This window comes from Dipodomys spectabilis, unplaced genomic scaffold (assembly GCF_019054845.1).
Source record: "Dipodomys spectabilis isolate Male_0828 unplaced genomic scaffold, ASM1905484v1 ptg000019l, whole genome shotgun sequence".
NCBI classification, from domain to species: domain Eukaryota; kingdom Metazoa; phylum Chordata; class Mammalia; order Rodentia; family Heteromyidae; genus Dipodomys; species Dipodomys spectabilis.
Genome location: NW_024870696.1, coordinates 11,225,719 through 11,253,435, shown reverse-complemented (window position 1 = coordinate 11,253,435; position 27,717 = coordinate 11,225,719). Strand labels below are relative to the sequence as shown.

The 27,717-nt window shown below is 36.6% G+C and overlaps 1 protein-coding gene across 1 annotated transcript; it reads left to right on the top strand.

Moving 5' to 3' along the window:
* Positions 1 to 2,795: 2,795 nt before the first annotated feature.
* Positions 2,796 to 22,526, top strand: Gcsaml (germinal center associated signaling and motility like). Its single transcript, XM_042674476.1, has 5 exons — positions 2,796 to 2,917; positions 13,823 to 13,882; positions 18,698 to 18,747; positions 19,452 to 19,480; positions 21,651 to 22,526. The coding sequence occupies exons 1-5, from the start codon at positions 2,889 to 2,891 to the stop codon at positions 21,888 to 21,890; spliced, it is 408 nt and encodes a 135-aa protein (XP_042530410.1). The 5' UTR covers positions 2,796 to 2,888; the 3' UTR covers positions 21,891 to 22,526.
* Positions 22,527 to 27,717: the final 5,191 nt, after the last annotated feature.

Here is a 27,717-nt window from a genome sequence, read left to right as displayed (position 1 = left end):
TTACATATCAATTATGCCTAAATAAAACTGGAAAACAAACTTTCCTTAAAAACAAACATCTTTAGATGAGATGAGAAAGACATATGCAAAGCATGATCTCCATTAGGGAACATTTAAACCAATGGGTATGTGCACGTTTTCACACACATGCATCATTTGTGGTAAGTAGAACGTGCATCAAAGTACTCAGGAAGAAACCAGATGTGGTGGCTCATACCTGCAAATGTACCTACTTTAGAGGCTACTATCAGGGCCAGCCTATGCAAAAAAGTTCACAAGATAAAACAAAAAAGTTGGGTATAGTGGTATGCACTTGTCATCCCAGCTACACAGGAAGCACAAATAGTAAGATTTTAATCCAGGCTAGCCTTGGCATAAATTCTAGTCCCTATCTGAAAAATAAGAAAATAAAAAGCTAAGGGTATGGCTCAAGTGGTACAGCACCTGTCTTGTGAATGCAAAGCAAACCCCAGTAACAAACCAACAAAACAAAAATCACAAAAGCAAAATGAAAACCATCTGAAGGAGTTTGGAAGTTCCCAACTCATGGAGAATGTGAAATGCTTATAGGAGCTCAAAGTGCTTTCATCCTGATTTCGTCACTATACATTGTACACCTGTATTGAATAATCATAACATACCTCACATAAATGTACAATATCACTTCTACATAAAACTGATATAAGAAGAAATACTCAATGGGACTAGGATTCTAAGATTTTTAAATGTTATTTTTGTTTTTCTTAGTTATATCTTCTGGATTTCCCCAGATCATGCATATAGTAATAAAATAAGCAGAAAAAAAGAAAATGGCACATGTTATTAAATGTCAGGTACAGAAAGCACAAAATAGGGTACTACTTCTTGATTTTCAGTGCAAATAGCATCTTCAATATCTTCATCAGATGCATGAAACACAAACTTGTTAGAAGACAAAAAACCAAGTTAAAGAAATGAAAGAGAAGAGCAAGCTAGTAGGACTATCAACTGAGAAGATATACATAAGGAAGAAAAATTGTATCAGGCTAGCAAATTAAGACATCATTTCTGAAAAGACAAGGGACTATGATTCATCATAGGACACTTAGAATATATGTGAAATTGAGCATTATGATTATCTATTGAGCTCAATCAACAGTAACAGCTATCATGTTGGAAGAGTCTACAGTGTACCCCAAATCTCTTTCTTTACTTTCATCCGATCTACAGATGAAGAACTTGAGGGCTAGAAGGTTCATTGCTTAGTGGGAGAATTAGTTCCTGTCGTTTGCCAGCTTAGTTCATACTAGCGTGGGACAGATGTCTCAGTGGGATACCTTTTGTGTTGCCGTGGCTCTGTTGTTCAGTGTCTGAGACACCTGAATAGGCCTCCTTAATTGAGCACTTGGGGAGGGATGAATTTATCTGTGAGAAATCAGATGAGAGAAAGAATGCTTTATGGCCACAGTTCTCCAATTTCAGCACAGAATAGGAATCCAGTCCCAGGTTTGGGATTCTGCAGTTCTGAGGAGTTGATGATTCCTACTGTGATGACCTAGCTGCTGGTCCAGGGGACACATTGTAGTACAGCTGGCTTGGTTCCAGGTGCCATAGGGACTCTGGGATTCCAGGTGCTCCTCACTTTGGGGCTTTTCACAAAGTTCAAGCACTGACTTGTGGTAGACAGAGTCAGATTTGACATTTTGGCAGGATCCTCAGGTGATGTGCATACATGCACAAGTTTGGAAGGCAGTGCTGTAATAGGTTCCCAAATATGACTTTGGAAAACTGAAACAAGGTGTGGCATTCATTGTATTTCTTTTCTTAATATATATACATTTTATTGTAAAGATACCGTACAGAGGGGTTACAGTTACATGAGTAAGGTAATGAGTACATTTCCTATCGAGCATTGTTATCAGTTGACAAAATAGTAATACAGAACTTATACATTATGGTAAAGCACTAAAGACTTCCAATGCTCCCACTGGTGGGGTTGGAAAAATTCAGTTTTAGTTTCCCCATCAGGAAAACTGTTGGAATAGGTGAGCATGACCTATGTGAATTCTGCAAATTAATTCCACAATGGCCAAAACTGAGGGAAACTAGCCTTGGGCAGTGGGTAACGAATAATGAATAATGAATAAGCCACTTGCCTGTCCACACTGCAGTGCTCAGAGTCAGCTGTTAGCTGATGGCCTGCTGCTGATACTGTGGCCTTGACTTTATCTCTAGGGACAAGTCTGTCCTGTGGCTGAGTGGGTGGTGTCCGGGAGGAAATACAGGGCCAGATGGTGAAGAGAGTCTATCACACTTGCACTCTTCCTGTTTGCCACATTAGCCTTGGAGCTGACTACTAAAAAAACCCTTGTTTCTGTAACTATCTCAACAGCCTTGCTTTCTCTGCTTCTTTTACTGCTTCCCATTTTGTCTCCAAGGAAAACAAAATGTTGATCCGTGATTTAATTGTCATAACCAGAGACAATGAATTTTTTATTATCCCAGGAAAACACTTTCTCTTTGTCTTTGAAAGAGAACAGCATATGGAATCTGGAGGGTTCAGATTCCTTAGGAATAAGCAACTCCTTACCCTTTCACCTGAGACTTCCTTGAAGCAAAATGACTGTTACATTTACTGTGTCATGTTTCAACTGGACTCCCCCTCCCTGTACCACATGTGCTATGCACATAATATGCATTTCCCTTCTCTTCTTTTCCCCTCCCCTTAAAAACTGGTTTGTGCCTCCTCTATCATATCCAGTCCTCTGGCAGCTTGTGATTGGCTAAATCATAAGCCAATGAGGTCAGATGCAACATCCTGCCTTATGCTTTTGACCTAGTGTTGCTTCCTCAAGAGAGGTGTAAAACCTAGAAGCAGAGAAGCAGAACAGTCGAGTCCCAGTGAGAGGATGGGAAACTCTCTCCTGAGAGATCTCAGGTGAGTCCTGACTGAATACTGTCTTCCTTGGGAGAAAGCTGAGAATGAATTTGTAGCAAGGGTGGACTTTAAGAAGATTGAATCTGAGGATGATATCCTTAAAAGACCAGGGGCTGTGGCTAAGGGTCAAAGTGCTAGCCTTGAACACAAAGTGAGTTAGAGGTTACATGCAGGCTCTGAGTTCAAACCTCAGGACTGGCCAAAAGAAATGGGTTTCAATTCAGCATATCAGTTTATGAGTATAATGCATCTTGAGCAATGATATTCCTTCCATTATTCTTCCTTATCTTTCCTTTCTCTCTGTTTTACCTGAAGTTTGAATTTAAATTTGAATTCTGTATCTTACCTGGAGGTTCTAGACCTGATCACTTGGATCTTTCAGCTCCTCTTTTCTGTTATCTGGAGATCCAGGGCTTACCATCCTATCTGTTGGCTTCATGAAGTCAACATGAGAATGGCAGCTCCTGAAAAGCATGTTCACAAAATATGTGCTTTTGGTTTGAGTAATGCTTTTCAGTGATTTTTAGTTCTTCAGTCTTTGAATGGTTGGGGCTAATGTATGTTATGTATATAGCATCATAGAGCATTTTCATTGCTCTGAAAACATGCTGTTGGTCCATCCATTCATTCCTCCTCTGCTCAAGCCCCTGAAAAATCACTGATCTTTTACTGTCTCTTTAGTTTTACTTTCCAAAATGGCATATAGTTATAATGATTGGTAGATAGAATGTTTGGTTGTTTTCTTTCACTTGGTAATATATGTTAGTGTAAGAAAATTACACAGGTGTTCTCCATCACTTAAAATGAACCACAAAGCTCTGATTATTTGAGAGTATCCTTCTCTAGAACTTGTGTCCTTGAAGAGAGTGGATTTATGTTGTATTTCAGGCCTCTGGAACAGGAGAGTCTACCTGTAGAGGACAATGAGGCATACAGTACAACCTTCTGCAGATGGTTTATGTGCAGTGTGAAAACACTAAGCAGAAAGTAGTAAAGATTTTTCTTTTGTAACTTTATAGCTGGTGCATGAATTGCATACAGAATGCAGGGGTCCTTTTTGTCATTGATCTCTCTGCTCATCTATCTAAGTGATATGGGTACATACTATGCAAACGTACCTTAATAAACTAAGAATAATGCAACAATTTCTTAGTAATGAGACAAAAGCTACTGAATTATCAGGCAATAGGATTTTAATTGTCTTTAGTATTTGTTCATGTCTAGATAATGCTAATTTTTCAAAAGTGAGAATTTAGTGTATGGAAATATCACATTAATTACAATAATACGTATAATCAATATATGTTAAGCTAACAATTTAAAGTAAGATTAATTATACAAAATTCATATTGCCGTCGGTAGAATCACATACTGTCCAGATTTCTTTAGGCAGCATAGAACTTATTTCTTGAAGGAATTCATGGAGCTGGGGGTATAGCTTAGTGGTGGAGTGTTGCTTGGCCATGGCTTCAATATCCAGCATAGAAAAAATTTTATTTAATATCCATCCTTGTTCATATGATAACTATTCCGTAAAAATCATCTAATCCTCATTCAATCACTCAGTCAGGAGTAATGTAATCTTAGGAAATCATGGAAGGCTCCAAGCAAATAAGGCTCTATGTCTCTACTATCGTCTTGAAGAAAGATATTAAACCAAAATAAAGAAAAAGAAAATGATTCTTAAGATTGAATCTGCTCAATGCTTCATCATTTGACCGTTTCTTTTAAGAGTCTGCTGGAAACTAAGTTCTAGGTGCCAGAGATTGGAGCAGTGGAGGCCATGTTGAAGGGAATGGAGCCATGGACTTTCTAAATATGACGCAGCCTCTTTTTGTATTCGCTTTAGTCAATAATTAAGCAGGAGTGATATTTTAACTTTTTAGTGTTTTACAAAATGATTAGAAAAAAGAGAGTATATTAGTCTTTCTTAATAAGCTGCAGTGCAGAATTTTTGTACAATTTCTCATAAAGTTGATGGTACACTAAAAATGAGCAGAGAGGAGCTGAACTGCTGGGCAGGGTCTAAAAGCACAGAGGCCCACATCCTGGAGTGTATTTGCTACTAGATGAGATTGAAAGTCCTGAGTCCAGACTTGCTAAATCATAAGACTTCTATGGTCTCTGTCTACCACAGAAAGTAAAATGGTGAGAGGGTCTACAACTACTGAGACAAGCAGGTGTAGTAACTAGGCTTCTCAGTGCTCCCAAAGCCAGTGTAGTGGCTTTACCTAACAGCTATTATACAAAGACAAGGTAATACTCCATAGGGAAAGCAGTCCAGAAGTGAATAACTGACCCCATCTACCAGAGATTCCAATGAGTCTCCACCTTTATCTGAGAAGTGCGGGGGATCAGATCTCATGCCCTGGGCACGTGGGCAAATGCTGGGCTACTGAGCCATACACTAAATTTAGTGGTGAGAAATAGCATCCCAACTCAGTCACTAACACTGTTCTTCCTGAACATTAGGACTGCTTCAGTGGATAGATTCTTGGTTTGGTGATTCTTAGTCACAAATGCATAAATTCCGGTTCAGAAATATGACAAACACAACAAAACGAAAAGTAGGGTGAACCTCCAAAATTGGAAAACCCTAATAACAAGGACTAATAATATTAAAATAGATACAAATTCAACAGTTTTACAAATGAGAATGATTAATAAAATTAAAGAGAACATGGACAAATACTTGAATGAATGCCAAGAAAACCTAAAGAGATGAATGAAAGTAGAAAGATTAGGCAAGAGATGAAAAAGGAAAGGTATTGAAATATTTAGACATTCAGAAATAGATCAAATTGAACTGTTGGAATTGGAAAACTCACAAGATACAACAACTTGAAGTCCCTTCAGTAGACTGAATCAAATTGAAAACAGACCATGAGGGATAGAAGGAAAAGCAGAGGTATTAGAGCATTCAGATGAAAGCAGATGAAAGAACTTAAAGAAATACAAACAAAACATGTGATATCTCTCGGACATCATTAAAAGTTAACAATCTATAAATCATCAGCACAGAAGAAGGACAAGAGGTTTGAGCCATGTCACAGAAAACAAAATCATAGCAGTAAAGGTCCAAATCTTGAGAAAAAGATGGGTGTCTAGGTACAATAGAACTCCAAACAGACAAAGCCAGAACAATCCTTCACATATCATATTAAAACGTCAAACATACATAATGAGGAAAGATCATTCACAGCTGAGGCAGACAGAAGCACAAAGTCACCTATAAGGCAAATACAGCAGAATAACAGATTTCCTGTTTTTTTTTAAATTTTTATCATAAAGATAATGTACAGAGGGGTTACAGTTACATGAGTAAGGTAATGAGTACATTTCCTATCTAGCATTGTTACCCTGTCCTTTGTTTGTCCCCTACCATCCCTTCCCTGCCCACCTCTATTCCCCATCCCGAAGTTGTAAAGTTTGTTTTCAAAATAGAGTCTTGTATGTCTCATTGTTAAAATGGGTCAACCTGTATTCTTTTTTTTGGGTCTGGTCATGGGGCCTGAACTCTGGGCTCAAGGCTAGTGCTCTACCACTTGAGCCACAGTGCCTCTTACCGGCTTTTTTCTTTTTGCTTATGTGGTGCTGAGGAATCGAACCCAGGGGCTCATGCATGCAAGGCAAGCGCTCTACCACTGAGCCACCTTCCCATCCCTAAATGTACAATTTCTTAAAGCCAATGATACTAGATATAAAACCATAGATGTACTTCCATACCATAATGATGAATGACTTTAGTACTCCACACTCATCAATAGGCAATTCAGTCAAAAAAAAAATCAAACAAGAAACTTTAGAACTAAATGACACAGAGCAAGTCAACTTAACAGACATCTACAAAATATTCCAACCAATAACTGCTCAGAAATAACTCTCAGAAAGCTATGGATTTTTGTAATAAATCAATCATTTTTTAAGTATGTAAAGCAAGTTTTACCAAATGCAAGAATGCTGAAATAATTATTTTTATCAGACCACTTAAAACTAAAAGTAGAAAGCTATAACAAAAGAAGTTACAGAAAACATTTATATACCAGAAGACTAAACTGCACATTACTGAAGGAGCAGTGGGTCATTACTGACATAAAAGGGAAAATGAAAAAAAAAAACCCAAACCCTAGGATCAAGTAAAAATCAAACAGCAGAACTTGTGAGACTCAAGACACTGTTAAGAGGGATGTTTATAGATATGTGTGCCTTCAGTAAAACAGTCAAAGTGATCCCTAATAAATCTTGTGCTCTTAGAAATAGAACAAACAGCCTAACCCCAAAGCAATAGAAAGAGTAAGATTAGGGAAGAAAGTAGTGAAATGGAGATGAATAGAATGATCTCATTGAAATAAAACCTTGTTTCTGTGAAAAGACAAACAAAATGGACAAACCCTTAGCAAACCAACCCAAAGAAAATGGGGAATGAGAAAGACCATATTATAGAAACATCAATGAATTCCAGAACATAGTTAGGGACTCTTTAAAAAGCTCACATTCTGATTTGCATTTCTTTTATGACTAGGGAAGTTGAGCATTTCTTCATTGTGTCTATTGGCCATCCTTCTTTTCTCTTCAGAGAAGTTTCTTTTTAAGTCTTTAGCCCACTTATTTATTGGGCAGTTATTTCTTTGAGGATTTGTTGTTGAGGGATTTAATTTTTTGAGTTCCAGGTGTATTTTAGATATGAGACCCTTGTCCGTGGTATGGCTAGTGAAGATCTTTTCCCAATCCATGGGGTTTCTATTAATCTTGCTAGCTATGTCCTTTGCCATGCAGAAGCTCAGCAATTTCATGCAATCCCATTTGTCCAACCTTTCTTTGATTTTTTGTGTTTCTGGGTCTCTATTAAGAAAAGTTCGGTCTGTGCCAAGGAGACCACCTCACCCCAGTTAGAATGGCTATAATCAAGAACTCTAATAACAACAGATACTGGAGGGGATGTGGACAGAAGGGAACCCTACTGCATTGTTGGTGGGAGTGTAAACTTGTTCAACCACTTTGGAAAGTAGCATGGAGGTTCCTCAAAAGACTCCACATAGAGCTCCCCTATGGCCCAGCAATACCACTTTTGGGCATTCACCTGAAAGATCACAAACAAGACCATACTAAAGCTACCAGAACAACTATGTTTATTGCAGCATTATTTACCATAGCTAAGATATGGAACCAACCCAGATGTCCCTCAGTAGATGAATGGATAAATAAAATGTGGTATATGTAAACAATGGAATTCTATGCCTCCATCAGAAAGAATGATATTGCCCCATTTGTTAGGAAATGGAAAGACTTGGAAAAATTATATTAAGTGAAGTAAGCCAGGCCCAAAGAAACATAGGTCCCATGATTTCCCTTATTTGCAATAACTAGTATATGTCTGAGTCAAGCAGAAAATGTCCAATAAGTTGATGTTAGGGAAATGAACCCTAAGATATGTATTCAAATGTTTTTTCTTTCTTGTTATTTTTTCTAACATATTTATAAGATGATTTCTTTGTTGATTTGTATGTCCCTCTGCCATGATATAACTGCTGCTTTCACTGTATTTGATGTTGGTATAATTTGTGGATGGGAAGGGAAAAAACAAATTGTTTAAATATGGATACAGGTAGAGCCATTGCAACAATGAGATGTACAAGACATTATGTCGAAAAACGAACTTTACAACTTTGGCCTGGGCGGGTGGGGAGGTGGGGAGTGGAGGATGGGGGGGGTGGAGATGTGAAGGCATGGTAAGGGGAAACAAAGGAGGAGGCAACAATGCTTGATAAGAAATGTACTCATTACCTGCTCATGTAATTGTAACCCCTCTGTACCCTATTTTTACAATAATAAAAAAGTTCATATTCTGATAAACTGGAAAAAAAGGAAAAATGGAGCTAGGCATAGTGGCATACATGGTAATTCCAGAACTTGGTAGGTGGAGCAGGAGGATTTCACGTTGGAGGCAAGCCTATGAAATACTGCCTTGAAAAAATTAGAGAGGAGGCAGGGTAGAGGAGAGAGAGAGAACCAGAAACTCCCGCTGAGAGCTATGGAGAGAGGTTGAATAAGAAGTTGTCTCAATTTGGGTTTCAGATGTGAGATTCTTCCCTTATTTTTAAATCTCAGAGTGTTGAATGTAATACATTCCTCAATTATTCGGGGTAGCTTTCACTTGTGCAAGTCCATTTTCATTAATTTTATTTCCTCATTTTTCCCAAGTTCTGAGTTTCTCTTGCCTCCCTGTAAGTACTAATTTGAATGAGTTTTGTATCTAGCTTTAGAATGTATACATATTTGAAAAGGTGCAATGTTGTTTGTGTTTGAAACTATGATCTCCACAGATCTTTGAGATCTGTTGGTGGAGCTGCAGATGTTACTTCTGCAGATGTAGGAATCTCAGCTCACAGTATTCATCCCGTGCTGGACTACCCACCGATTTTGTCCGGGATCAGACATGTTGAACACATTCACCAGGGAGCAGTGTCCTGGAATGCTGCTTATTCCTTTCCCAAGTGACTGAGCCTATAATTCCTCCTCTTCTGAGAGCTTTCTAGTCTTCATCTCCTTCGTTACACTTACAATTTCCATGTTTCTGAATTTTGAAGTTTCTATTAAATGTTAAATAGTAGGAGCTAGAGGCATGACTCAAGTGGTAAAAGCATCAGCTGAATAAGCATACTGAGCAAGTTTAAGCCTTTGAATTCAAACCACAGTAACATAAAAATATCCAAAAAACAAAAACAAAACAACAAAATAAAACAACTTAAATGTTTTGGCATCCAAGTTAGTAGGCCAGCTACCAATGGCTCCTGCTTGTAATCCTAGCACCTCAGGAAGCTGAAATCTGGAGGATCACAACATGAATCCTGCTGGATTCAAGTAAGTGAGACTTTGTATTTAATAAGTCATCAAAAAGTTGGGCTAGTGGCACAGCTCCAGTGGTAAAGTGCCAAGAGTGAGTAAGCAAGTTGAATGAGAGAATGCAAAGCCCTGAGTTCAAGTTCTGATACCAGCTAAATTATAACCCCGTGCTTTGCTCATATATATTATATTCCTTTTTTGTATTATGTAGAGCCATTGCAATGTTAGATATAGCCAAGCTGTAGCTATTTATACAGTGAAATTCATCAAGTTTTATCTTAGTGTATTCTTTTTTTTTTAGTATTTAAATTTCTTTTTGTTGATTTCTACAGTGAAATAAGATTTTCATATACATGTAAGAATCAAATACTAATTGCAACATGAGTTTAATTTTGCAAATGTATATGCCCACATACCAGCACCACAACTGTAATACATAACTCTTCAAGTTCCCTCATGGGTCTTACCACTAGCTCTCCTCCAAATACTGTTGTGATTTCTTTTTTTCTCTCTTGACGTTGGGTCTTGTGGCATAGCACTGGTTTGCTTGGGACTTGTGACCTTCCTCCTTCTTCTTACCAAGTGTTGGGATTATTGGAGTGCACCACCCCACTCTACCAAACATTGTTAAGATTTCTATTGCTATATTTTCCTTCTTATAAATGGACCCATATAATGCACACCCCTGTGTCTGTCTTCTTTTATTTACCTCCAAAAAGTAAGTCACATCCTACAACTTCATCTGTTAGAAAACCTAATCCCTTTTCATTGAATATAGTCTCTTTTTAATTTCTACATCAAACTTTTTCTATGTATTCTCATGTTACTCCATTACTCCATTCTTTGTATTCCATTTCGTTGTAATTTCTTCAGAGTGTATCATCTTATTAGTAACACATTGTTTTAACTTACATGATTTGCTATAATTTTAGCTTGCTCTGATAGTCTTACTTTAGTGCAGGAAATACAAACTGAAAGATTCTTTCTTTCAGCAAGAAGAGTTGTCTAACTGAGTACTTGCTAATCACTGGAATGGCTGAGGCTCTGGATTTAAGAACTGACCCTGGGGAGCTGTCACCTTGAGAACTTCCTGGTGCTATCCAGCCTACGAAGCATAATAGGACAGGAATGTTGACAGCTTCATTTCCAGCTGGTGATCAGAGGAAGAATAAAGGCCTCTGGGAATTTACACAGCACTTAATTTTTGCTTGATGTTACACACATACACACTCATCTGTCTATATGAAATGCCACACACATCTGTCCTTTGAAATGAGTCTGAGACGGGCATGCTGCTCTCTGGTCCCTCTGATTGGAAAGGGAGAAAGGAGGCTAAAGGGAAATGGATTTTGACATTGTTAGTCAACTCTGTCCCGTACACCTCTCTTCACTTGAAAACTGATTTAGCTCTTTAAGACTTTATCTTCCCACAACATGTAAAACTGAATATGAGATTTTTATTATCAGAAATGCCAGCTTGAATTTTCACTGGGATAATATTAAATAGATATGTTAATTTGAACACTAAACAATATGCTTGTACTGATACACTGCTCCAATTAAGACAGTTAAATAACTGTCTTTGTTCCAGTGTTTTTAATGCATTCTAACACAGCTTTAATCTTGTAAGGTTCCATTAATTCTTCATTAGGTTGATTTTGAGGTACCATATACAAGAATGACAAGCCCATGAACTATATTATCTACTCTGGTTTTGTTAGAAGGTTTTTGAATTTTGTAAGTTAGTTTTATATTTATCAGCCTTGATGAGCTTTTCCTTATTTTAATGCTTTGTTATTTCTACTGAGTTTTCTACACTATTTTTTATTATGAAAATACTGTACAGAGGGGTTACAATTACATGGGCAAGATAATGAGTACATTTCCTATCAAGCATTGTAGCCTCCTCCTTTGTTTCCCCTTCCCATCCCTTCTCATCCTCCCCCACCCTCCCAATCCTCCCCGCCCCCCCCCCCCCTCCAAAGTTGTAAAGTTTGTTTTCGACATAATGACTTGTACATCTCATTGTTGCAATGGGTCCACCTGTATCCCTATTTAAACGATTTGTTTTTCCCCTTCCCCTCCACAAATTATACCGACATGAAATACAGTGAAAGCAGGGGTTATACTGTGGGGGAGGGACATGCAAAGCAACAAAGAAATAATCTTATAAATGTGTTAGAAACAATCGCATGAAAGAAAAAAAACATTTGAATACATATCTTAGGGTTCATTTCCCTAACGTCATCTTATCTGACCTTTTCTGCTTGACTCAGACATATACTAGATATTGCAAATAAGGGAAACCATGGGCCCTATGTTTCTTTGCCTTACTTCACTTAATGTAATTTTTTTCCAAGTCTTTCCATTTCCTAACAAATGAGGCAATGTCATTCTTTCTGATGGAGGCATAGAATTCCATTGTGTATATATACCACATTTTCTTGATCCATTCATCTACTGAGGGGCATCTGGGTTGGTTCCATATCTTAGTGATAGTGCTGCAATAAACATAGTTGTGCTGGTAGCTTTAGTGTGGTCTTGTTTGTAAACATTTGGGTAAATGCCAAAAATGTAACATCATCTATAAAGATAAATATTTTTCTAAGTTCTTGAATTTTTACAACTAATATGTCTTTATAAATAAATCAATATTATGTTTATTAATAGTATTCTTAAGAATTCTTGCAACAGATCTTGAGTGTTCTCTGAAATTTTCTGCTATATTGGATGGATGTTTTGGTCTACTGCCTTGATCAAAATAAATAAAATTAACCTCATAACAAAGTTAATGGGAATATTATTATTAATGGGGCTCAATATCATCAAATTATTTTTTCAACTTCTGGAAGAACTTTGTAATTCTACATTTTTGAGGCTAGATGTGTTAATTGTTTTTTTTGTTGATAAATTCCATAATTTTTAGGGTAAAATCTACTTGATTGTGATGTGTACTATTCTTAAAGAATTTTTATATTTAATAACTCATTTTATTGAGGATTGTTACATCAACTTTCATGAATTTGGGAATGAATTTCATATCAAATTGAGCTTTTGATCATTTTTCTTCCATTTATTTAATTTGGAATAAAGCTATACTACATTCATTATGTGGACTTGCCATCATTTTGTTTTTCTCCTTTATAGAATACCTTGTAAAGACAGAGTGTATTGCCACTTGAATCTTGATTCTACATGTAAACATGTAAAGATTATTCATGTAAACACATGGAATAGAATTTTTTTGTCTTATTTAATGTACTTGTGTGCTAAATTTTATTCTGAGATACCTATTTGTATTTATATATACTCATATATATTAGCTACAATATTTGAGAATTATATTTGTAGCATTTGTTTTTATTTAATACTTTTGTGGGTGGCAGAGATTTATCTTCCCTTTTCCCTTAAATAGGTCTTACCAATTGTAGTCACTGATTTCATTCCTTTTAATATTTTTTGTTTCTTTTTTGTTTCTATTTATTTCTACCAACAACTTGTGATCTTTCTTTTTTCCAGTTTCTTGAGATAAATGTTTACTTTGCTATTATTAATCGTTTGTATTTTCTGTGAACATATTTTAGAAAACAGTTGCCTTCCTTTTGAACTTTGCCCTTCAAATAGTCTTGTATATCATTCATTATTATTTTACTGTGTGTTCAGAAAGTTCCTTCACTGTTTTTTGTTTTGTTTTTGTTGGTTGTGGGACCTGAACTCTGGGCCTGGGTACTGTCTAGCGCTTCAGCTCAAGGCTAGTGCTCTACCACTTGAACCACAGCACCACTTCCAGTTTTTTCAGTTTATGTGTTGTTGAGGAATCGAACCCAGGGCCTCAAGTATGCAAGGCAAGCACTCTACCTCTGAGCCACCTACTCAGCCCCTCCTTCATGATCTTTTTTAAAGCAAAGGATTACTTAGGTGTATTACTTTGATGTAGACACGAATAATTTTAATAATAAATTTACTGTTGATTTTGAATTTTACTTCTTGATAGTTGGAGAAGTATGTGTGCTGTTGGACATGCTGACTCATAACTTCTTTTTCCTCTGTGTTTCCATGTAGTTGCCTGGGAAAGAATAAAGGGAAGATCAGGAAGGAAAATGTAGGTGTGAAAAGAAAACGGTAAGAGTTGAGCCTTTTTCTTTTAGATTTACTTCCAGTTTGGGCCTTTAAGCACTGAGACCCCTTAGAGCCACAATGCTGAGTTCTTTGTGGGAATCCCTTTATGCCTTGGTAGCAGGCTGGATGGTAACTGAATCTTAACAAGAGAGACAGGACACCAGTATATATCCTATGCTTCTCATTGATTATTTAAAGCATGTCTAGAAACATATAGCTGTATTAAAGATTGTTCACTATTGGCTACAGCCACACTTTCAACCTATTCCCTATAGGGTAGCCAAAATAATCTTCAGAAAATGTGTCTAATTATAAACAATCTTTTCCTTGCTTATAACCATTCTATTGTTTTCCATTGCTTCTGAAATAAAGTAAAAACTCATCACCAAATCTACTACTTTACAGGGATTGGTTCTTTTACAACTCTTAAATCTCATTCTTCATTCTCTAAATGAATCCACTTGTTTTCCAGCCTTTACTTCCATGTTCTTTAAAGCCATCATTGTTTTGGATTGCTTAGACATCTCTGATGTTGGCTGCACAGTAATTTTTTTCTTAAATACTGTTGCTCATGCTTGACATTATCTCCTCTTGGAGTTTCTAGACTAGACAATGGAAGACTTCACATTTTTGCTACATAGTTTTCTGCCACGGAAGCCTAGTTACATGTTGTGGCCTTAATCTCAAGTTGCAACTCAGTGTTATTTCAGCTTCTTATACTCCCTCTCTGACCACATGCTCTTCAAGGCATGGTACAACTTGCTAGTGTGCATCTGTTACCCAATTCTTACAGGGCACTCAATGGAAAAATATTTTTAAAAAAGAATGTAAAAATAGCAGATATCTAGATCTTGATATGTGGCCCAGATTAGAGCAACAGAAATTCCTACTCTATTTGTTTATCATGGGCTTTTTGTATCTTTGCTTTCAACCTGTTTCCTGATCTTTCATCTTAAGGTCTTGGTTTCTTCCTCTGAGTTGGCCTTTTTCTATATGGTGTGAAGGGGTGTGGGGGCTGAGACCAAGGGCCTCATTCTTCTTTGTGGGTGACATGAAATGATGTTTGCAGGCATCGGGTATCTCATTAATTTTTTTTTATTAATGTTTTACGTTGACTTTCTCTGGACAAAGGTTGACTAGATATATCAGCCCTTGGGGACAGTGGCTTGTCCTATGGTCCTTTGCAACTTTAGAGAGGAAAGAAGCAAGCTTCTACTGTCACAAATTGCTTCTTTATATTGTTGTTCAAATTAGACATGTAAATTAGGTATTTAGTAGAGACAAACTAAGAATTCAAGTGAAGTGTCTATTTGATCATGTCTGAAGAATAACTTGGGCTGTAGCTCAGTGGTCAGCCTTTTGTCTAACATATATGAGACTTGGAGCTTCATCCTTAGCATTGGAAATAAATAAATAAATATTAAAATTCAAGTGAGATCTATACTAGGTATTGTTGTTTAATTCTCTCTTGTTAGAGGAACTGAAGCATTATTTTTCAAACACCAGCAAGACTTCATTACAGAAAGATAATAATGAAATGAAAAAATATTGAATGCTTTTAAGCTCTTGTCTTCTAAAAATTTATTGAGTGAAACTCAAGGAGCTTTAAACAGCAGCTTGATGGGGGAGATTTCACCTGTGTGACTATCAGGCAGTTGTAGTCAGATACATGAATCTCTATTCAGCTCTTTTTTTGGAAATAAAGAAAGATGATATAATAAAGTTTGTCTTTTTCATGGCAGCATGAGCAGATGAGAAGACCAGGGACGAAAGCAGGCAGGAAATAACTGGCCACTCCCTGACAGAACACAGGTTTTCTGTTTAGTGTTGCCTGGTATAGTTTTCATGTCTCAGCAAAGTACCACAGATTAGATGCCTCAACCAACAGAAATGTATCTTCTCATACTTCCAGGGGTGAGAAGCGTGAGATCGATGTGTTGGGTAATAATAAAGATATGCCTTTGTTTTTTCCAGTGCTGGAAATGGAACCCAGGCCTTGTACAAGGGAGGCAAGTGTCTAACACTGAGCTACACTGTAGCTTGAGAAGAGTGCTTTGATATATGTTACAAAATGATTACTACAATTAAGCCCATTGACAAGTTAACATACCATCCATGCCCCACTGCTACAGGCATTTATTGCAGTGAGAAATTTCACCAAAGTTGGACGCTATCATTAATGATAGTGTTCCATGTTGTGTTCTCTCTCCTGTGCAATCACTTTGCAGAGTTATGTCTTTGTTTCAAAACTTTCCTCTCCCTTCATCTTTGAATACTTAGTTTCATTTCATCTCTGGGAATAAAAAGAATGTGTGCATTGGGCCTTATTGTTCATCATTATCTTTTATCTAACCAGTCTACTTTCTAGTTTTCCATCATTAATTTCATTTTGTTGTTCATTAAAAAATTGTTTATGTTTATTGTAAAGGTGATTTAGAGAGGGTTACAATTACATGTTAGGTGATGAGTATATTTTTTATACTTTTTTATTGTAAAAATACTGTACAGAGAGGTTACAGTTACACGAGCAAGGTAATGAGTACATATCCTATCAAGCATTGTTACCTTATCCTTTGTTTTTCCCCCACTATCCCTTCCTTCCTACCTCCACAACTACACTTCCCTCCCACCCCCCCCAAGCCTAAATTGTAAAGTTTGTTTTTCAACATAATGTCTTTACATTTCTTTTTGAACAATGCCACCTTTCCCCCATTTTCTCCCTGCTTCTTCCCTCCTGACCACCCTTCTCCACAAGTTGTGTAGTTCATGTTCAACAGTGTCTAGAGTGTATCACTGCTGACTTAGTTTACCCATTTCCTCACCATTTCTGTGCTTCCTCTTCCCTCCCCGAATCAGTTAAACTTACATGTAAGACAAAAGGTACAGAAATCAAATATGAATGCAAAAGGGGGAAAATAGGCAAAAAAAGAACTGCAAAAAGTAAAATAAAAAACCTTGTAGTTACATTTCATAGATTTCAGTGCAGTAAGCAGCATTTTATATGATCATATGCACATAGCGCTTAAGCCCTTGTGATCCTCTCCTAAGAATATCCTTTTGTTCTTACTGTGTGAATGTTTAGAGTGCTGTTTAATTAACCATGTCCAAGTGCAATTATTTGTCTTTCATTATCCATTGGGTTTTCTTGTAGATTTATAAGCACATCCTAATTACTACTAATGAGGAAAACCAGGCAGCCTATGTTTCTTTAGGTCTGGCTTACTTTGTTAAATATATTTTTTTTCTAAGCCTAGTTCCTTATGGATGAGGAAATGTCATTCTTTCTGATGGAAGCATAGAATTCCATTTTGTATATATACCACATTTTCTTGATCCACTCATCCACGGAGGGGCACCTGGGTTGATTCCATATCTTGGCTCTGATAAACAATGCTGCAATGAACATGGTTGTGCTAGTAGTTTTAGTGTGGCATTGTTTCTGGTATATAGAATAAATGACCAGGAATCAAATTGCTCGTTCATAGGGAAATTCTATGTTTAGTTTTTTGAGGAATCTCCACACTGCTTTCCAGAGTATTGAACAAGTTTACATTCCCACCAACAATGTAATAGAGTTCACTTTTGACCACATCCCTGCCAGCATCTGTTATTGTTAGTCTTGATCATAATCATTGTAACTTGGGAGAGGTGGAATCTCAATATTGTTTTGATTCACATTTCTTTAATGGTCAGAGAATGGCCAGGATTAATTTTAATTGCAATTGTGTGACCTTTCTGTCTTGAGAAGAATTGACTTTGTCCTTTGAATTTTTTATTGTTGTTTTCATTTCTTGAGAGGTTTCAAAATTCCCTTCCATTGTTTACTTTATTTAAATGAGATTGAGTGTGTTCAGAATCTTATGGCTATAGACTATTTTCCTGATTTGAGCCAGCTCACTCTTCTCCATTTATTGTCATTATGTTAGCAATAATTATTAAAAATAATAATGAATTGAAATTACATCTATTAATATTATCTAATAATGTTAAATAAATATATTATCTAACAATAAAAACATATTAATGATTATTAATTTTAATTATTAACCAACATATTAATAAATATCTCTTCATTTATTGTTTCTCCTTTTTTGTTTTATTTTTGTAATCCAGCTCATCTTTGAAACTTAGTGCTTAGTACTTTGAAAGGAAGAGGATTTTTTTTTGTGTGTTGTGTGTGTGTGTGTGTGCATGTGCACACATGTTTATAAATGTGTTTGCCTGGTTAAATAGAAGAGATATCTTCTGGGTCCTGACAGTTCTAAAGGAGAGCAGGCCTTTGCCAGTTGTTCTTTATCCATTGCTGGATCCACAATTTTCTTAGACTCCCCTTAGAATCCCTTAGATTAGGAGACTGGGGGAAATAAAAAGTGTTGTGTTAGACCAGTTTACTGGTTCACACCTGTAATCCCAACTCTGGGCAAGCTGAGGCAGGAGGATCACAAACTTGAGGTCAGCCTGGACTATATAGTTACCCTATCTCAAATAAATAAATGTATACATAAATATCAAAGAACATCAGAGAAATAAATTGGCTTTCATTCCTCTCCCTTGAATTGTTCTAAATACCATTCTGTTTTACATGTGATAATATGCATGATCTGGCAGTTCCTTAGCCTCACCCTAAGTTTTATTCTCTACTTTTCATCATTTTCCTTGTTTTTACAGAAAGGATGAAGCAATGTTGACATTACATCTCACCCTGACATTGCAAACTTTGCAATGATCATTAGTGAAGGGCAACCAAAGGCTTCTTTGAAGTGCACACTAGGCTTTGGTAAATCTGCATATCTCATGTTATTATCTCTTTCCTTGTAGGCAGGAAATGACCACAGTTGAAGGAGAAATTCAAGACCAAGATAAGAAAAGTACGTTATTGCTTCCTCACACTTTCCATGCTAGGGAAGTTATCAGACATCCTCTTCATATTATTTTCAAGATTGGAGCTATTTTAACACTCACTTTCACCCACAACCAATCACATCATTCCTTGCATTATGTAATAATATACTGTAACGATTTTGTGCAACTTATGTTGAGCAACACTTAGAAACCTTACCTGGCAGTCATTAACCCAAATCCTGCTGATTCTAACTTATATGGGTGCTTTAAGATAAGACCTTAAAATTTTTTTTTCAGTACTGAGGTGTGAACGTAGTGACTTGCATTTACTCGACAAGCTCTGAACCACTTGAAAGATACTCCAATCATTATACCACCCATTTTTTAATTTTCTGGTATTTTTTGCAGCTAACTTGTTATGATTTTTCAAAATGTATAAAGTTTTACAAAATTTACAAATCTAGTTACCTTTCTTGTCATATTTCACAGGCATAGCATGTTTTTTAGATAACATTTTGTTACAAACTCGAAAGTCTACTTTGTTCAGCAGCCTTAGTGTGAATCATTTTCACAGAGAACATAAAGCCTTCGTATAAGAGGGAAAACCACATGTGTTTAGATAATGGGTCCCTGCAATGTTATCACTATGTTCTATCCTATCTATCTTTTCACCCAATTGGTGAATGTTTGGAACTCTCATATTTATTTCCTTTTGTTTTTTATCCTCTAGGTAAAGAATTTCCATCTACTTCTAGCCAGGTAATTAAAAACTAACAAAACAAAAGTTTAATTAACTTTTATTTATTTATTTTTTTAATTAAATTAATTAATTAATTATTTTGTGAACATACTGTACAGAGAGGTTACAATTACATGGGCAAGATAATGAGTATATTTCTTATCAAGCATTGCAGCCTCCTCCTTTGTTTACCCTTCACATCCCTTCCCAGCCTCCCCCCTATCCCCCCACCCAATCTCCCCCCCCACCCAATCTCCCCCCCACCCACCAAAGTTGTAAAGTTCGTTTTCAACATGACAACTTGTACTTCTCATTGTTGCAACGGGTCCACCTGTATCCTTAAACAACTGGTTTTTCCCCATCTCCTCCACAAGTTATACTGACATCAAATATAGTGAAAGCAGGGGTTATACTGTGGGGGAGGGACATGCAAAGCAACAAAGAAATAATCTTATAAATGCGTTAGAAACAAATGCATGAAAGAATAAAAAACATTTACATACATATCTAAGGGTTCATTTTCCTAACATCACATCATCTGACTTTTTCTGCTTGACTCATACATATATTAGATAAAATTATATTAAGTGAAGTAAGCCAAGCCCAAAGAAACATAGGTCCCATGGTTTCCCTTATTTGCAATATCTAGTATATGTATGAGTCAATTAACTTTTAGTATATTAACTTTTATTATATTTTTCTGGCAAAAGTCAAAATACAGATTACTTCATTCAAGAATAGTGTCTTTCTCTTTTGTAATGAAGAAATCTTCCACATTTAAAATAATTTGTTTGGTAGTTTCAGTTAAGAAAGAAGGAAATAAAACTTACAAGTGGTTTAGTAGCTGGGTTCCAGTGGCTCATTCCTGTAATCCTAACTACTCAGGAGGCTGAGCTCTGAGGATCTTGGTTCAAAGCCAGCCCTGGCCCAAAAGTCCTTGAGATTCCTATCTCCAATTAACCACCAGAAAACAGGAAGTGGCACTGTGGCTTAAGTGGTAGAACATTTGCCTTGAGCTGAAGAGCTCAGGGACAGTGCCCAGGCCCACACATTAGCAATTCTGGCATCTATTTTTTTTTGTGCCAGTCTGGGGGCTTGAACTCAGGGTATGAGCATTGCCCTGAGCTTTCTTGCTCAAAGCTAGCATTCTACCACTTGAGCCACAACTCCACTTCTGGCTTTTTGTTTTGCAGATAAGAATCTCATGTCCTTTACTGCCTGGGTTTTCTTTGAACTGTGATCCTTAGATTTCAGCCTCCAGAATAGGTAGCTAGGATTAGCTATGTGAGGAACTGGTGCCTATATGTGTTATTTAAAAATATTTAATAAAATATTTTAAATAAAGTTAATAAAATATGAAATAAAAGATTTAATAAAACATTAAATATTAAATAACATATTTAATATTTGATAATTTAAATTATTTAACATGTATTATTTAAAAATTTAAAGCAATTGTGATGGAAATATATAAAAAATTTCTGACCACCAAAAAAATTCACTTAATTTTTCTCACATTCTTTGCCAATCCTTGTACCAAAGAATTAGAATTTATGCTCACAAATATGATAGAAATCGATAGCATGAGAAAAATTTTCCTTATAAAACTATATCATAAAGATGTTGAGTTAGTATATATCAATGATTAACATTCCCTTTCTTTCATTATCTATGCAAGTATGTGTAGAGATTGAGGCCTGGCTCAAGTGGGAAAACTCTTGCCTAGCAAGCATGTAGTCCTGAGTTCAAATCCCTGTGCTCTCAAATGTGTGTAAGCTCTAAATTTTATGACAATTATTTTCTTTTATGACTTGATAAATTGCCTTTTGGATTATAAGATATGCAATGTAAAGCATATGGCTTCTTTTTGGCTGAGACTCATAGCAACAATAATATCTTAGTATTAAAGAAAGATGTGTATTATTGTTATTATTAAAGAAAAATGTTTCTTTCCTTTTGCATTATCCAGGGTGAGATGAAAGTGGAATAAGAATTAGTTTGGGGCACCACATATACCACTGAAATGAGTTTGCTAAGAGAGTAGCTTGGAGCATGGATATTCTAAAATATGTCCAAGGTTCAGAAGCTGTCAGATGTGTAAGGGCAAGGAGAAGGAAGGGGCGGGACACAGAGCTCAAATGTGAGGGGTGATGTCAGCTCCTAGACTTCTTTTCTCCTTATGCCTCGCAGGACAATGAGAACAGCAGTGGTTGTGAAGAAGTGTGCTACACCACCATTAATCATGGGCTCCTTCGAAGGTCCTCCCTGAACTCCAATGATAATGGATATGAGAATATTGACTCTGGCACCAGGACAGTGAGACCCACCAGAGCAGAGTCCGAAACAGAATATGCCTTACTGAGGACTTCGGTTATTTGTCCCTCTTCCTTGACCCCTGACCATGACTATGAATTTGTGCTTCCAAAATAAAATCTTCAACTTCCTCATCATCCTCAAGAAATGAAGAGGAGACGGAAAAGCAGGTTTTGTGAGTAATCACATCCTCAGCAGTTGAAAAGCACTCATTCCTGACCATAGTTTAGAAATAATAGAATTTTACTGGCTTGGGAAACCCTGTGGGGCATCTTCATGGTCAGAGTGAAGCCTTCTACACTGACCTAATGACAGAGAGGATTCTGCATGTTTGTACTGTATGGCTGGAGGATATAGATAGTCACAAATTTCCTAGGACAACAAGGTCAAGCAGTTGTAGATCCTACAATATTGAGTCCTAATCCTCCTCGCCAAATATCGAGAATCAGTATTTCCACGTTCAAGGATCTCTTTTCTTTTGAGGTATAGTTCTAGCTAATCAACTTTTAAAATATAAGACTAATGAACTTACCTGATCTTCATTTACAATTTTGTCTTTGTACTGGAAAAATTTTCCTTGTTAACTTGTTATAATAGTTCAAGCATTAGTGGCTTTTTTTACACTGTACTCTCTGAGAGGAGGAACTAAAAATATGTCATAGAAAGAAAATGAAATGTGTCAGGTACAGTTTTCTATCAATGTTCAGAATAAATTGGAGCATTCTGTTCCAAGATTAGTAAAATTAAACTTAAAAAAAAAGAAACGTGTGCTTGTAATTTTGTTTACAATATACTGGTTAATTTAACTGCAATTGAATACTTCTTCTGAAGGAATATGAACCATATTTGGTATTAAAATCCTAAGAAATTGGTCAATGATACATCTATTTATAATTTTCACTTCTACTGAAGTGTGTGTGTGTGTGTGTGTGTGTGTGTGTGTGTGTCTTTGTGCGGGTCCTGGGACTTCAACTCAGGACCTGTGCACACTTTCCCCATACTTTTTTGCTTAAGGCTAGTGCTCTACCAGTTGAGTCACAGCTTTACTTCCAGATTTTTCGTGGTTAGTGGGACTTTCCTTTTCCTGCTGATTTTGAACCATAATCCTCAGATCTCAGCCTCCTGAATAGGTAGGATTACAGGCATAAGTGACCAGCATCTGACTCTATTTAACTTTTTTCTAAAAGTTACATGTTAATGTTGTTTAGGCTATTTTTCTCTCCTATTATTAAAAATATTTATTGTCTCTAAGTAATTGTACAAAGGGGTTACCATTCAACATGTCATTTACAAGTACAACACATCTTGATCAATATCAACCCTTTCATCATTTTCTCCATCCCTTCTAATCTTACTTCTTCCCTCAGTTTTCCTGGCTTAATAGGATATGCATTGAATATTATAAGCTATTCTATTTGTAACTTTAGCTTAATTGTAAAAAGATAATTTTATTTTGCAGTACTGGGAAATTGAACCCCAGGCCTTGATCATATTAGGCAAACTCTTTACCACTGAGCCACATACTCCAAACCTACTTCTCTTTTCTCTCTATTAATTTTAGTGTTGTGACTACATTTAATTTGCTTATAATTCAACAGAATATTGTTTTCCATTCGAATGTATGAAGATCTACTTGGAACCTCCAGAGTTGGTATACTGATTATTTGGTGCTAACAACATTTGAGAATCAATAGATGCAGAAGAAATTTTTGTATATATTTTTTATTGTAAAAATACTGTACAGAGGGGTTACAGTTACATGAGTAAGGTAGTAATGAGTACATTTCCTATGGAGCATTGTTACCTCTTCCTTTGTTTTTCCCCTACCATCCCTTCCCTCCTTTCCTCCCCAACTCCCCATTTCCTCCCGCCCTGCTGAAGTTGTAAAGTTCTTTTTCAACATGATCAATTAGACTTAACAAACATCTACCAAATATTTCACTCAGCAGCATCAGAATACACATTCTCCTCAGCAGTACATGGAACATTCTCCAAAACAGACCACATTTTAGGTCACAAAGCAAATTAGTCCAAATTCAGAAACTTTGACGTTATGCCCTGCATTCTCTCAGATCACAAGGGAATAGAATTAGAACTCTACACTAAAAGCCACCAAAGAAAATCTTGAAACACATGGAGGATGCAGAAGAATTTTATCCATGCTCCTATCTGATGTAAAGCAGAAAATTCTGAAAAGAAGGTACAAGGTTGCACCTTCCACAAACTCTGCTGGGAAGAGTCTCAAGGCTACGACGATAAGAAGATCATTCAGATCCAGATAGCCGATAGGTGTCACATATTTTCTCTCTCCTTTGTTTTTCCAAAATCACATTGTCTTTGCTAAAGAAATACATGTGTCATCCCTGCTTTTCTCTTGTCCTGCAGACTCAGCAAGCTTAGGAACTTCTTTTGTTAGTTCCCATGAAAATAAATTTAATAAAATTTAATTACATATATATTGAATTAATTTTATTATTTAATCTTAAGTAGTTGTACAAACGAGTTTCAGTTCAACACGTCAGTTTGTGAGTATAATGCATCCTGACTAATGTCACCCCTTTCCCCATTCTCCCCCATCTCTCCCACCCCTCCCATCCATTCAGTTTATCTAGTGTTCCATTTTCAAATTAAATTTTCATTTTCCTGTGGATCTTCTAAAAATATGTTTTAGCCAGGCCCTGGTGGTTTATAAATGTACTGCTAGCCACTCTGGAGGTTAAGACCTAGAGGATTACCATTCAAAAACAGCCCAGACAGAAAAGTCAGTGAGATCTATCTCCAAATAACTTGCCAAAATCTAGTATACAAGATTGGCTAAAATGGTAGAGCACTACCAGTCCAACAAGGTAGCTGAGCAAGCTCTAGGCCCTGAGTTCAAACCCCATGACAGGCTCCTTCCCAAAAAGCACCCTCTCTCCAAAAAAACCAAGGAGATTTTTTTAAACATAAAACTTGTATACATTGACAGATGAACATGATGTTTCTATATATATATATATATATATATATATATATATATATATATTATGTGTATGTTTAAATCAGCTCAGTATATCTGCTTCAAACATTTATTCTTTATGGTTAAAACCTTTAAAAATTATTTCTTCTACATTTGGAAGTATACATTATTGTTATTTGTAGTTAAGTATACTATGTAGTAATGAAATGCCATAACTTCTTATTCCTATCTCACTGCAACTTAGTGCCCTTGGTAAATCTTTCCCCCACTCTCTCTTCCTCTATCCTCCACCCTCTGGATAATGGAGATGGCTAATAACCATTGTCCTTTAAGTCTCTGAGATCAATTTCACTTTTTTGGTGGGGGGGGGCAGTACTAGGGTTAAAACTCAGGGATTGGTGATTAGGATTAGAATCATGTTCATACTAGCCTAGTAATCTTACCATTGAGCCGTGTCCTCCATTTTTTTTTTTTTTTGGTTAAAATACCGTACAGAGGGGTTACAATTACATGGGCAAGATAATGAGTACATTTCTTATCAAGTATTGTTGCCTCCTCCTTTATTTCCCCTTCCCATCCCTTCCGATCGTACCTTTCCCTCCCCTGTACAACCCCCCCCTCCCGTGCCAAAGTTGTAAAGTTCATTTTTCAACATAATGTCTTGTACATCTCATTGTTTCAATGGGTCCACGTGTATTCCTATTTAAACAATTTGTTTTTTTCCCTTCCTCTCCACAAAGTATACCAACATCAAATACAGTAACAACAGGGGTTATACCGTGGGGGAGGGACATACAAAGCAACAAAGAAATCATCTTATAAATATGTTAGAAACAATAGCAAGAAAGAAAAAACATTTGAGTCCTTATCTTGGGGTTCATTTCACCTAACATCAACTTATCTGACCGTTCCTGCTTGTCTCAGACATATACTAGTTATTGCAAATAAGGGAAACCAAGGGACCTATGTTTCTTTGGGCCTGGCTTACTTCACTTAATATAATTTTTTTCCAAGTCTTTCCATTTCCTAACAAATGGGGCAATGTCATTCTTTCTGATGGAAGCATAGAATTCCATTGTGTATATGTACCACATTTTCTTGATCCATTCATCTACTGAGGGGCATCTGGGTTGGGTCCATGTCTTAGCTATGGTAAATAATGCTGCAATAAACATAGTTGTGCTGGTAGCTTTAGTGTGGTCTTGTTTGTGATCATTTGGGTAAATGTCCAAAAGTGGGATTGCTGGGTCATAGGGGAGCTCTCTGTGGAGTCTTTTCAGGAACCTCCATACTGCCTTCCAGAGTGATTTACACTCCACCAACAAGGCAGTAGGGTTCCCTTCTGTCCACATCCCCTCCAGCATCTGTTGTTATTAGATTTCTTGATTATAGCCATTCTAACTGGGGTGAGGTGGATTCTCAATGTTGTTTTGATTTGCATTTCTTTTATGGCTAGGGGAGTTTAGCATTTCTTCATGTGCCTACTGGCCATTCTTATTTAAGATGGAGACATTTTAATTTGACAGAAAAGATTTCTTTTTCTCACATGGAAACACTCACAAGTGGCAAATTGAAGTGATCTGATTGGGGGAAAAATTTGAGATATGCAAAAAGTACAAAAGTAAGTATAAAAATTTGAGAAACAAACTTGTAGGGACTCAAAACTGAGTCAATGCTATTAACTATAGATTATGGACTTTATGGATATTTCTGTTTGAATTCAGTGAATGTTTTATTTATGGATTTCAGCTATTCATCTATATGAAGATATATATATTATACATATACATACATATATATATATGTATATATATATAGTCGGTCATGGGACTTGAACTCTGAGCTTGGGCGTTGTCCCTGCACTCTTCAGCTCAAGGTGAGCACTCTACTGCTTAAGCCACAGCACCACTTTGGGTTTTCTGGTGGTTGTTGGATATAAGAGTCTCAGGGTCTTTCCTGCCTGAGCTGGCTTTGAACTGGGATCCTCAGATCTCAGCCTTCTGCATAGCTAGGATTATTGGCATGTGCCACTGGTGCCCGGCTTCATTTTTTATTAACTAGTAAATATAGTCCTGATGATGATCAATGACGAATACAACAGACTGGCTTATAGCCTGCAAAAGGCTATGGAAAGGCAATTATAAAGCAATAAGAGGGAGGGGGAAATTTTCTAATGCGGGAATTAAGGATGTGGAAAACTGACACTAAGATAAATATTCAGTTACTTTCAGAAAGAATTGCATTTGAAATAAAACTTGAAGGGTGGTGGAAGAAAATTTGTTGTAAGAAAGAGGACCTGTCCAACATAGTGTCTACTGAGTGTCACTGCATTTATTCACCCTTGTTGGTGGGGAGATGTGGGTGGGAAAAACTGGAAGAAATTGGGGGAAGTGGTGACAATGTTCAAAAGGAAATGTACTCATTACCTGACCTATGTAACTATAGCCCCCCTGTACACCATCTTTACAATAACAATAACAAAAGGGAAAAAAGGGGAAACTTGTAAAAGGTTGATGTGATCAGGCAACTAGCACTCTGGTGGTGTGGCAGGTAGGCCAGTGCCATGATTGGGAATCATTTAGGTAAATAGAAGGGTGCCCTCTTCTAGGAGAAAGATCAAGTAGCCTAATGAAGGGACCCCTCCTGCCCTGTTGGGTAGGAGTGTGAGAAAAAAAGAGGTGTGATCACGTAAGGCATTGTATGTATTTACAAATACTTTAATGTTTTAATTCTAAGATTCAAATGTGAGAAAAAACATGCACCTTTGTTTTTCTGATCCTGGTTTACTTTACTCAGAATGATCTTTTATTCACGTCCTTCCACTTCCGTGCAAATGATGTTATAGTATTATTTTATGGATGAATAAAATTTAATGTACGTAGAGTTATTTTGTGATATGTATATAGTTTATGTTATATATACAGTATTATTTTTGCCAGTTAATTGAGATTCTCTGAATAGCTAGTCACATCATCCGTAATCAGT